Raw genomic sequence first — 12,175 nt, 5'->3', positions numbered from 1 at the left:
TCCTTCCTACCCCGACCCTCACACTGGCACTGAGAACACCTCAGGGAACCCCAAAGATGAGAAAGGCCTGCGGAAGGGAGGGCAGTAAAGAGTCAAAATGTTGTTATGATCTTGTAGGTAGCACTGGAGCCTTTCCTTTCACTAAAGCCACTGACACCACCCATTTTCAGGGGAGCACGGTCTGTTCGTTCTTCCATATGCACAGCAGTCAGGCTCTGGGGTGGGTGCCACGTCTCATCCAGGCTGCTTGAGAGGCTGACCTGAGAAAGCGGAGGATGGATGCCTTCTAGCTGGTGACATCTGTCCAGTACCCAGCATCTAAACAACTAGAATTATACGTTGGCTAAAACGACCTGAATCCTAGAATGGAGCAAACAGCCTGTCAGATGGGACTGTATGAACAATCTCCTAAAAGCTAATGACAACAACAATGGCTAGTATTTCCATAGTGCATACAGTATGCCAGGAGTACTCTAGAAACATGGCATATATTAGTCCATTTGATTGCGTCACACATGCATGAGGTAGGTAATTAATATTCTCATTTTATAGAAATGGGGTGAGGGCTCTGCCTCCCAAAATTTATAATAAAATTTAAGTGGGCTTCAAAATTTATAATAAAAATTGGGTTTCCTTCTGGCTGAGAGGAACAACAACAACAAAAAAATCAAGGATGTTGAAAAGGATGTTCCGAGGACCCTAGAAATCTATAAACGTATCCATCATTCTTAACCTGGGGATGCTGCCTCGTCCCACTAAAACCCTCATCATCATGGAGTCCCAGGGATGTTATTTTACCAAAAAACCTTTCACAGGTTTGGCATTTCAAAGCTGGGCGTTCTCCAATCATGCAGAATCTTCTTCCAGACGGCACGTGAATCATACGAGAGAACTACACTCCATTCACAAAGGCTGAAGGACTGAATATATCATAACTGCTTTCTCATTCTCTGAAAGTGAATAACCCTTAAGGCGAGCCCCTGCTGCATGTAAGGGCATCTACACACTGCCTAGTCATAGCAGGCACACGGAAGAGTTTGTTGAGCTGCCCTGAGAGTTTGTGGCATAAGCACAGTGTGACTAGGAGGAAATGCAATCGTGTTTAACAAATATACCATTTTTTTTTTTCCAGCCAAATGAGTGTTATTCTTCCAAGTCCCCTGAGGAAGAGGCTGGGCACTTATTCCAACAGTGTGACACAGGCTAAGTGGCTTTTCAGAGCCGGACAGCCAGCCCCTCTATAGCATATGCCTCTTGCCATTTTCTACCTCCAGGGGTGGGGCAGCGCTGAACTGAAGGATGCTTTTCCTTCCAATGACCAGGGCGTCCGTTCTGATACGAAGTTTGGGCACCACCGACGAGGGCCATGCTACAGGCTCTGAGGAACACTGACCAACAGCAGCCCTGACAGTATATTTAGCATAAGAATGTGGTGGCTTCCCAAGGTGACTTCCTCCGGGGGCAAACGTGTGGTTGAAGAAGTTCTGATGTGTTTCTCAGGAGGAAGAAGGTCAAATTAGTTGGCAGTCACACACTGCATGTAGGAGCTCTCTATTAAAAGACTATTTCATTAAACAGAACACCGAATTTTCAAGTCCTGTCGGATAGGAGTCAGTTCCTTCCAAGTGCCCTGACTTATCACCGGTTTCCAAAGAGCTGGGCAAATCCAGGAAGGCGTGCCTGTCTCTGGGCCTTCATTCATGGTGGTCCTCCTTTCAGAGACTTCTGTCCTGCTCCTCTCTGCTTTATTCCTACCCTTTTCTCACCTCCCCCTGCCCCCCTGCCCAGTGCCCCTGCAGAAGTCTCCTGTGTCCTAAGGCTCCCAGTGCTTCTTGCTCTGAGCTCCCATGGAACTTACTTGCAGTAATTCAGAGCGTGCATCCTGAACCACCTTAGCTTTCTGTGCTGAAAATCTCCCGAGCAGCCCTATATGCCCCTTGGAGGCAGGGAGAATAGCTAATGTTCCTTTTGGTCCCCTCTCAGCTATGGGCAGTGGCTCTTCCAAGGGTAAGGGTGGACTGAGAAGAAGTCTTGGTGGAGACAGGAAGGGAGATAAAGAAAGAAGGACTCGATGCAGCTGTGTCTTCCATGACCTGTTGGATGGCAAACTGCTCACTCCAGGTCCCCTCCAAACAGTACCTCTTTCCTGATGCACCCAGGGGCACCCCTCCTTTTTGGATCCTCCGTGCCTCACCTTTAGGTATCCTAAAGCACCCCTTGCTGCTCCCTGCCCCTGGACCGTCCCAAATGGTCCCCTAATGTTCCACTGTCCCCTTCCCTACTGTCCCTTCCCCAGAGCTCAGCCCATAGGCAGAGACAGCTCTGGGACCCAGGCTGGCTCTGCTTACCTGGTCCCATGCCTGCCCCCTCACCCCATCCTGCAGGTCCCGTGCACAGCCTGTCAGGACGGAGGAAAGAGTACACTGAGCAGGGATAGCTTCCATCACTCCTAAATTGTCAGCAAAGCCGAAGAGCATTTAGTTTTCTCCTGCTTGACACCAGCCTTCTTTTCTGCAGAAAGTGTCTTTGCTGGATAACGGAGGGCTCTCAGATAACTGGCAGGGACCTTCTCCCCTGCTCCCCCTAACTAATGTTTCTCAAGCATTTCCCTGCCCCCTGCTTCCCTTTGCAATTCTGTGGCCAGCTTCAGTGTCCTTGAGCCATTCATTCTATCTGGGATGCCTTGGTCCTCTGCCCTTTGCATCCAGGAGGCAAGAAAAGAGAAAGTCACTGAGCTGCAACACTTTCATGTTTAGTTTAGGATGTACAGGGTTAATCTAGAATTCTAAAGGGACTACCCCAGCTCAATGCCTAACAAGAAGCAAAACAAGGTGGGAGAGTTTTCTCTCAAACATTTTATGTGTTTCCTTTGCTGCTATAGTCTCAACCAAAATAACAACAACAACAACAACAACAACAGTAACAACAATAATAATAACAATCAGTTGTATAAAAATACACTCTTATCTGCAGGATTTTCTTTGTGTTGCTTCTAACCAATCGCCTCTTGGGAGGCATGGATGTGAAGTGAGGCAAGGTGGTTTCTCTAACTGTCCCTCAGGCCTAGCTAGGACTGCAGTTCCTGAAGCAGGAAAGCATGGCTGGCGGGGACCACTGCACTGGCATTTCAACCCCACTTGGACTCCATGGGTTTCATCATGATCGATCCCTCCTCTGGGGCTGAGGATCCCGGGAAGGCACTTAGGATCAAATGGTCAGAGACAAAAGTAGTCTGCCTAGAAGCCCTTACTGAAGCTAAGAGCAGGCTTCAGTGAGGAACTAGCTTGCTCCAGGGCTGGGGCCAGGGCACGACTGAAAGTTCTGGTTGGTCGGGGTAGGGCTGTTGGCCAAGGGGAGGAGGTGGAGAAAGGCTGCCATTACATTGGGCACATTCGCGGACTCCGTGGCTCCCCAGCAAGTACCTTAATAAACGCTTCCATACAGCCGTTAAATAGTTTATGGCTACACACTGAGAGAGGCCTAGGTCTCCTCATTTTCTGTGGTTTAGGGGGAAGGCAGGGGGGCCTAGGGAAAATGGAACAAAAGAAATCAAGAAAGCAACCAACGCAAACATACAACTGGGAAAGACGCTCTTTAAAACCCATGGCTGAAGGAGAACACAAAATGCAAATGGAAACCCCTGAACCCTCGGCACATTGGTGTCCAATGCTCCATCTGAAGGCCTTTGGATGTTTAAGGGAATCTTAATTTACCCACAATGTCAGTTAGGAGCAATGCTCGCATAACACAGATGCATTCTAGATCACAGGGGGGAAATAGTATGTATCCAGGAAACCACTGAAACCCCAATCAGAGGCTGTCATCCTGCAAAGCTGACCAGATGGAGGAGGAACCAGGGGACAGAGATGTAATCTGTAGCCTGAGAAAGCAAGACACTTTCAATGATGATTGGAAGGGTTAATTTTCATTATTTTGGCTTAAATTCATCACCGAGTCTCAACTCCCAATGTACCAGGGCACTGATCTTTCTAATGCCTCTTGGCATTTCAAATGCACTTGACTAATCTTTATTTCATTGATCTAAGAGCGAGGCAATTATTATTCTCATTTTAGAGATGAAGATACTGATGCCTGGAGGGAGCCTACAGCTTCTTTGGGGTCCCCAGGTGACCCGAGATAATGATCATATCCTGTTCTTTAGTCAAGTACACTTTTGATTCAAGCGCTTTCAAATCCATTATCACCCTTAACGTCAGCTCAACCCTGCATATACGGCCCCATTTTATAGAGGCAGACTCTGAGGCCCAGGGAGGGGAACTGGCAGAGCCAGGCCCCAAACTCAGGCCTCTATGGCTCCAACGCCAAGATTTTTCCCAACTGGGCCAGTCATGGAGCCTTAGGGCACTTTTTTGTTTCCAGCCAAGGACTCCATCCATCCCATTAACCCTTGCCAGCGGAGGACCCAATGGGTCAGGTTGAAAGTGTCTTGCTTTACTTTAGGATCTCCATTCCCTGTGCTCCACTCTTGGCTACAGGGAGGGGAAACCATACCACAGTTCACCAGCAACAGTGAAACAGCCACAGACACTGGACCAGTTTCCAGAGTTGCTCACCATGCATATACCTGTGTTGGCTTATTTGCTCATCTTTCGCCACCCAAGTTGGCCTGACTCAATGCTGCCAGCCTTCCAGGGCAAAGGGCTTTCTGAGGTTAGGAGAAGGGCCCCTAACCAAGAGAGGCAGTTCATTTTCAAATGGCTTGGTTCACAATTTAGGGAGCAACAAGTGGGGACCCAGCCTGGCACAGCTAATGTCCACACGTGACGAGCAAAGACCTGGTCCCCAAAGTCTTGATTGATTTCTGTGGACGGGTAAGAAATCTTATGGATTGGGGTGCCAATCAAGGTGAAAGAGGTTCATGCTGCCTCTGCTCACTGGCCTCATTGTGTTGTGCCTGTCTTCTTCAGCAGCCCAGCCATCTAGGGGAATCTAGTGAGCTTCTCCTACGTGTTTGAGTACTGAGCAAATGCTGCTAGCTCCAGGACATGCATGGGCAAAGACACAGCTGAATCCAAATATCATGCCACCCAAACATTGGAACCAAAATAACAGCACAGACCAAAATTTTGAAAAGAAACAACAGGCAAGACTATTTCAAGCCCATCTTGGATCTATGTCAATTTGGTTAGCTAAGTCCATGTCATTTCTTTTTTGTAAGTTACTGAATTTTTGAGGATGTGGGTATGTGGGGGTGGTATTTCTGGCAAAGGATCCGCTTTGGAGCTTCCAAATGCCAAAAGAGAGTGTAAACAATGTGACACAAGGCCATAGGTTTTAAATCTTGGGATTAGGAATAACTTGAGGATATAGCAACTGTGCCACCTCGTCTCCCTAGTGTTTGGGGTTTCTATTTGTGAGCATTCTTAGATGGTTTCCTTGTCTCATGCGTGATACCCTCACGACAACCCTGTGAGGCAGGCAAGACTTACTAAATTCACTTTAAACATAAGGCAAATGAGCCCATGAGAAATTAAGAAACTTCCCAAGGGGCACACAAAAAATATGTGATTGGGGCTAATTCAGCTCTTCCTACTCCAAATTCTGTTGTGAACATGAAATTGGGAAGTTGATTTTATCCCAGAGCATCTAGCAGTCGCTCTAAATTATCTATTAAACTCCCATGGCCAGCAAAAGTAGAGATTCTTAATGTAGGTGTTGGACACCCAATACCAACAATTCTAGGGTGGCCGGCTGAAGGGTTTCCTTAAAATAAGTGTAAAGGAGTTTTTTTCTTTAAGTTTAAACAATGGAATAAAGAGGAAAAAGGATACTTTTCCCATTTCTCCTGCCTATTCCAGAAAGCAAAGGACTGCTCAAATCACTGGGATTTCTTTCTTTGTGTGGTGTTCTGTGCACTGACCGGAAATCTCTGACAAGGAAACGTAGCTATCCCAACTTTGCATGACATCAAATCAATTTTGACTTACTGAAGTGCTGGGTGGGGCACAAAGTGGGGAGCAGGAGGGCAGCTCAGCCAAGGAAAGTGGGGCAGCCTAAGCCTTCCATCTCTTCTGCTGCTCAGTTGCAGAGCAAAACGGAAAGAAAGAAAGAGAGAGAGGCAGGGAAAACAGGAACAGAGAAAGCCACGGAGAGGAAGAGAGAGAAACCAGAGACCAATGTCCCCTTTCTGCCTTTCAACCAAGATAAAAATTAACATATACTGGCAACATAGGAATCAGCCTCAAAATTATTCTGTGACCGAAAGGGTAGTGATTAAAATGTTCCCTAGATAACCCAATAGACGTGCGTGTGAACATCCAAAATGGTGGTAGTGCACTGTAGTTCAGTGGCAGTCAGGCCCCTGGAAGCTGTGCATGAGTACGCATCAGGTTGCATCTATCTGGACAAGAAATCTCAAGTGATTTCACGGCTAATCCACACCATGGGGACAAGCCAACCTGAGTTAGGGAAGCCGGTCTGTAGTTAAAATAATCACAGTTAAACCCTATACTTGTATCTGACCGTGCCATTTATTCATATACTTTTCAAGTGCACTCGTGCACCTGGTCTGCCTATTTTACAGGGTTATGAATTGGGATTATTCTAAGTTCTTAAGTGTGAGAAAAAATGTAACATGTTGCAGCCCATGTGCAAAAATTGGTCTGTCTATACAAGGCCAGCAGCAACTTGGCTGAGGGGACCTGCTCAAAGGATCATCCAAAATGACACTAACGTTGGGCAGGAAATTGTGGAAGATACAGAGAGCCATAGCATAGAAACATCTTACCCAGGGCCTTTAGGATTAAATTAAAAACCACTTCAAGTTGGCAGTGAATTGTACAATGAATTTAAAATTATTTTTGGAAGGGGAAGCTTTCAGTTTACCAACAAAGTTGCCTCTGACCTTGGCCAAGGGCCAGAGTACAGATGGCTGGGTTTGCAGTTTACTTTATCTAAGTGGGAGGTCTGTAGTCCCAACTTGTATTTCCCAGGCCCTAGGTTGAAGAGGGTGTGGAAGACTATCTCTCAAATGGCTTTATTTAAACAACAACAACAACAACAACAACAACAACAAAAACATCAACTTTTCTCTGAGGTAGACCCTGGGCCCTGGCCAAGGGTTCGATTACAGATTTCTCATGAAATCTGCTGGAACCATCTTCCTTTGCATGAGTTCTAGGAATTAGGAGGAAGTGAGGGATGGCTCAATTCATCCCCCATCTGTTTTCCTATTTGCAGACTTTGGTGTAAAATGTGGCTTCTGTTGTTTGGAGACTACAACAACATCCTCTTGCCAGAAAAATGAAAATAAGGAGTTTGTTTCTGAAAGGTTCTTAGAAAGTGACCCTGCACATCTGCTGGCCCTTGTACAGGAAGGTCCTTGCCTGGCATTACGAATCATCCAGATATTCCCAGACTGCCAGGGCCCAGCGGAACAGCTGCAGAGCTGAGCTTCTGGAAAGCCCTCAGTCTCCCCCACCCTGGGCCCAGCAAACTGAAAGCCTCAGAGCTTTCCAAGCCTCTTCTCAGCCAACTCTCATCCAGATGAGCAGGAGGGGGGTTGAGGGTTCATCTTTCCTCTTGCCAAGTATAACAGCTTTCCAGGATTCTGGGCCACTGGCTCAATTTGTGTTGGGCAGTGGGATAACTATTGCTGGGAACTCAGAAAGGGATGGGCTCTAAGGAACAACTCAGACAGCAACACGGCTGCTTATGGATTTCAAAACTCTGAAAGTGGAGGAAAGGTCCAGTCACTGAAAGTCAACCCCTCAGCTACCAGCTGCTGAGTGGAAAGTGTTCACTGGCTCTGGTCTGCTCAAGGAAAAGCGCAAGGGTAATGTTGAGCAAGCTGGAGAGAAAGCAGAAGTTGCCCATTTGTTACTTTCCCAGCAAAAGGCTCTCCCATCAGTCCATCCAAGTGCCCATGAGGTCTGAAGCCAGGGTGCGGGCAGTAGGGGCATCTGTGCGCACTGATGTGGCTCTGCACATGCATATGCCCAGGTGTGTGCCATACGAGCCAAATCCAAAGCCTTGGCAAATGGGGACCCCAGGATGGGCCCTCCACCCGGGCCGGACAGTTTGCTCAGCAGCCACAGAACAGATGGGGAAACAGGTCAACAGCTACCCCCACAGCCTCTGGCTTCTGCTGTCCGTCTTCAGCCACTCTGCAATATATATTACTGTCCCACCAGATGGAAAGCGCCAACAGAACATACCCCCACTTTCCCACAGCAGCTGGGAAAGGCGCCTCCCCCGCACCGGCCTGTAGGGGGCGTGGCTTCACCAGCACAGTGTTAGGACAAGCAAAACAGCCAGCCTTCTCTCTTGCACAGCCACACCATCCCCCCTGGAGACACTGGGGAAAAGCTAGACCACTCTTAAGAACAGCCCAGCTTCTCTGAGCTCCTCGGCAGCATCTGCCTTCCCACCTTCCCACCTTCCCGCCTCTCCTGCACCTCCCCTCCACCCCGCCCACCTCAGGCAGCAGGTGGAAACAACCAAGATCCCTAGCTCTTACCTGGTTGTGCCGCATTCTGCTCTCTCCCCTGGAAAGAAAAGTATACACTGACGTTAAATTGTTTTTTTTTTTCCTTTTTTAACCAGCGAACATTCATCTTTTTCTAAAAAGAAGAAACAACCGAACTTAATTATTTGTGAAATGGGAAATCTAATTATGCCTAAGTAATGGTCTGCTGGAAAGAATGGAGTCTCATTAAATCCCCAGTGCCTCCTATCTGTAAGGCTATGTTCACATAAATTTCATTTCGTGTTGTTCATGTATGTTTTTTTTTCTTTCCAGCAATTTTCCAACTGCAGCCTGCTGACCACATGCTTTAGAATTTTCTGGGGATGTTGTTAAAAATGCAAGGTTTTTTTGCTTTCCCATGAGCCTCCTGAATCAGAATCTCTGAGCTAAGAAGCCACGAATCTGCATTTTAACAAGCACCATGGGTGATCCCTTCTCTGCCTGCCAAAGCTCGAGAACTCACACACTGCTTTATACCAACAAAGGTTTGTGGAGCACCTGTCATATGCTTGGCCCTGAAAAGCAGCAACCAGAAGATACCTTCTTGTTATTCCTCAGCCCAGCCACATCCCCACCCCGACCCCTTCATTCTTCAGCCTTCATTCTCAGCTGAAGACCTCGCTTCCTTCCCTGGAGAAGAAAATCAGTAAGACGGGTCTTGGCATGCCTCCATACGATGCACCCACCTACCTATGCCTGCCCATTCACGCTCTACCTCCCGTCCTGGTACTCTGGGGAAGCATCCCAATTCTGCCAAAGCTCAGACCTTCTGCCCGTGCTCTGGGTCCTACCTCTTCCACCCTTCTTGGGGCCTCTGCTTCTGCAAGTGTCCCCCTCGACACCTCTAACATCACCAATCTCCTTTCTTCTGGATCATTTCCATCAGCATACAAACATGTTCTGGATAAGTATAACCTAGTTTTGAAACCTCCCTGGGCTCGCTTTCTCACTCTAACTCCATTCCCATTTCTCTCCTTTAGAGCAAAACTTGCTGAAGGAGCTTTATAGAGGCACTGTTGCTTCCTCCACTCACACCACTGCAGCTGGCTTCTGGTCTCACCATCCACAGAGACTGCTTGCTCCGTGTGGCCGGATCCACTTATCTTCTGCGTCTTCTCTGCTCTTATCTGACTTCTCAGCACCATCAACTCAGTCAATCACTCTCTTCCTCTTACCAAGTGTTCTCCTTGATTTTCATGACTCCACACTTGCCAGGTGTCCTTCCCACCCTCCAGGCTGTTCCTCAGTTTCTCTTGCTGTCTCCTCCTCATCTGCCCCCAGGAGGTGCACCCAGCTCTCTTTCTACACACCCTCTCTGGGTGACCTAAGTGCTGACTGAGGACTCCCTAATCTTACCTCCAGATCTTCCATTCCCCTGGAATTGCAGACTCCAAGCCACTGCCTTCCCTTTTATTTTTAATGGCTTTATTGAAGCATAATTTACATATCAAAAAATTCACCCATTTGAAATGTATGATTCAATGATTTAGTAAATATTCAAAGTTGTGTAACCATCACCACAATTCAATTTTAGAACATTTCCCTCACATGAAAAAGATTCCTCAGGCCAATTCACAGTCACTCCCTCTCTCCCTCTCCAGCCTATGACAACTGCTCATCTATCCTCTGTCTATGGATTTGCTTATCTGGACATTTTACAAAAATGGAAGCATTCAATCCACAGTCTTTTGTGTTAGCTTCCTTCATTTAGCGTATGCTTTTGAGGTTCATCCATACAGCATGATTCAGTACTTCATTCCTTTAATGGTGCAGTTGAGAACCTCTAGGCCATGCTGTCTAATAGAAATATAATGTAAGCCACGATTTTTAGCAGCCACATTAGAAAAAGTAAAGATGGGTGCCTGGGTGGTTCAGTCGGTTGAGCGTCCAACTCTTGATTTAGGCTCAGGTCATGATCTCACAGTTCATGAGATTGAGCCACAAGTTGGAGCCTACTTGAGATTCTCTCTCTCTCTGTCCCTCTGCCCCTCCCCTGCTCATGCTTTCTCTCTCTATCAAAAAATAATAATAATAATAATAATAATGAGGGGCGCCTGGGTGGCTCAGTCAGTTAAGCATCCAACTTCGGCTCAGGTTATGCTCTCACAATCCGTGAGTTCGAGCCCCGCATCGGGCTCTGTGCTGACAGCTCAGAGCCTGGAGCCTGCTTCGGATTCTGTGTCTCCCTCTCTCTCTGCCCCTCCCCTGCTCATGCTCTGTCTCTCTCTGTCTCAAAAATAAATAAAAACGTTAAAAAAATTTTTTTAAATAATGAAATGAAATTAATTTTAATAACATATTGTGTTTAACTTTATACATCAAAAATATCACTTCAATGTATATTAATATAAAAATTCATAAAGTATTTCATATAGTTTTTGTATTAACGCTTTGAAATCTTGTTTTCATTTTATACATCTTAATCCATACTAGCCATGTTTCAAGCGTTTGATAGCTATATGGCTGGCAGCCGCCATACTGGACAGCTCTAGACTCTAGAATCCCATCCAGCATTCACATGAAAGGACTTTTTTTAAAATAATTTTTTAAGTGTATTTATTTTGAGAGAGAGAGAGAAAGACAGTGTGAGTGAGGGAGGGGCAGAGAGAGAGGGAGAGAGAATCCCAAGCAGGTTCCACGCTGTCAGCACAGAGCCCAATGCGGGGCTCGATCCCACAAATTGTGAGATCATGATCTGAGCTGAAATCAAGAGCCAGATGCGTAGAAAGTACTTTTTAAAAGAAAGAACCGAGCATTTATTTTCTCTACAGAAAACAATACCGAATGAGGATAGGGGCAAAAATGAGGGGAAGAAGAGAATAACAGAAGTCTGAAAATAAAACACGGCAGGGAATCAACACACAATTCTTTAATTCCTAACCAATGCCACAAGCAGTTACAAGGGTTACTACATTTGGTTGAACTGGAGCCAAAGACCAAAGCAAGAAAGGCGAAACGTTAGACAAAATTGACATATCTCTTATGCATAATCTTATTATGTGTCTGTAGTCTCAGACAAACTCCCACCAGATGCCAATCTGAGCTACAGGTTTCATACAGACCCAAGACCCCGAGTTGCAGCTAAAGCAACCCACGAAAGGGGTCGGCCAATGGCCTGCATTAACTATAAGAACACACAATTTCCCTTATGGCTGCAGTAAGCTGTGCAACTCTGACTCCAAAGGGGACCTACGAGGTGTTTCCTGTTCCACCCTCTCTTAGTTCCAAAAATGCACACTCCTCTATGTGCTCATTAAGGTCTAGCCACCCTCCCCTTCTTTTAGTCCTGACTCACCATGTTCCTTCCCACCTTCACACATGCTGTTCCCTCTGCCCTGACACTCTTTCCTCAGTTGTTCACAGGGCTGATGTGTTCTCACCCTTCAGTCTCAGCTTGAACATGACCTCCGCCCTGAGGCTTCAGTGCTCACCCAACCTAAAGCAGGTCTCCTCTCCCGCCCCCTCCCCCATATGAACATTTGTTCTCTATCTCAGCCCCAATTTCCCATTCATGGCACTTAAAATGGTTGTAATTCTTTATTTAGTAGTTTGTTTACTGTTCGAGGTCTCTGTTCCCCATGACAGCAGGAACCTTGTCTGTCTTGTGTTCACTGTTCTCCCCCTCCAGGCTGAGCGTAGCATCTATGCTTTGGACAATGGATGGACAGATAAATGGACAGATAAGGG

At 46.7% G+C, this 12,175-nt stretch overlaps 1 protein-coding gene across 6 annotated transcripts in view; it reads right to left on the bottom strand.

Moving 5' to 3' along the window:
* SRGAP3 (SLIT-ROBO Rho GTPase activating protein 3) overlaps positions 1-12,175 on the bottom strand; it is a 264,333-nt gene that overhangs the window by 44,007 nt on the left and 208,151 nt on the right. For 3 of the 6 annotated variants that reach the window (XM_025920885.2, XM_086697528.1, XM_086697530.1), the window contains exons 11-12: positions 8,480-8,507; positions 5,949-6,035 (exon numbers count right to left, since the gene is read on the bottom strand). In XM_025920885.2, the coding sequence (XP_025776670.1) occupies positions 5,949-6,035; positions 8,480-8,507 (115 nt within the window). Of the gene's footprint in view, positions 1-3,422; positions 3,526-5,948; positions 6,036-8,479; positions 8,508-12,175 lie in introns of all 6 variants that reach the window. The other 3 variants (XM_086697529.1, XM_025920900.2, XM_025920893.2) reach the window with 2 other exon arrangements.

The sequence above is a fragment of the Puma concolor genome, chromosome A2 (assembly GCF_028749965.1).
Source record: "Puma concolor isolate L17-30 chromosome A2, mPumCon1.1.hap2, whole genome shotgun sequence".
NCBI classification, from domain to species: Eukaryota; Metazoa; Chordata; class Mammalia; order Carnivora; family Felidae; genus Puma; species Puma concolor.
This window is presented reverse-complemented; position numbering and strand designations above follow the sequence as displayed.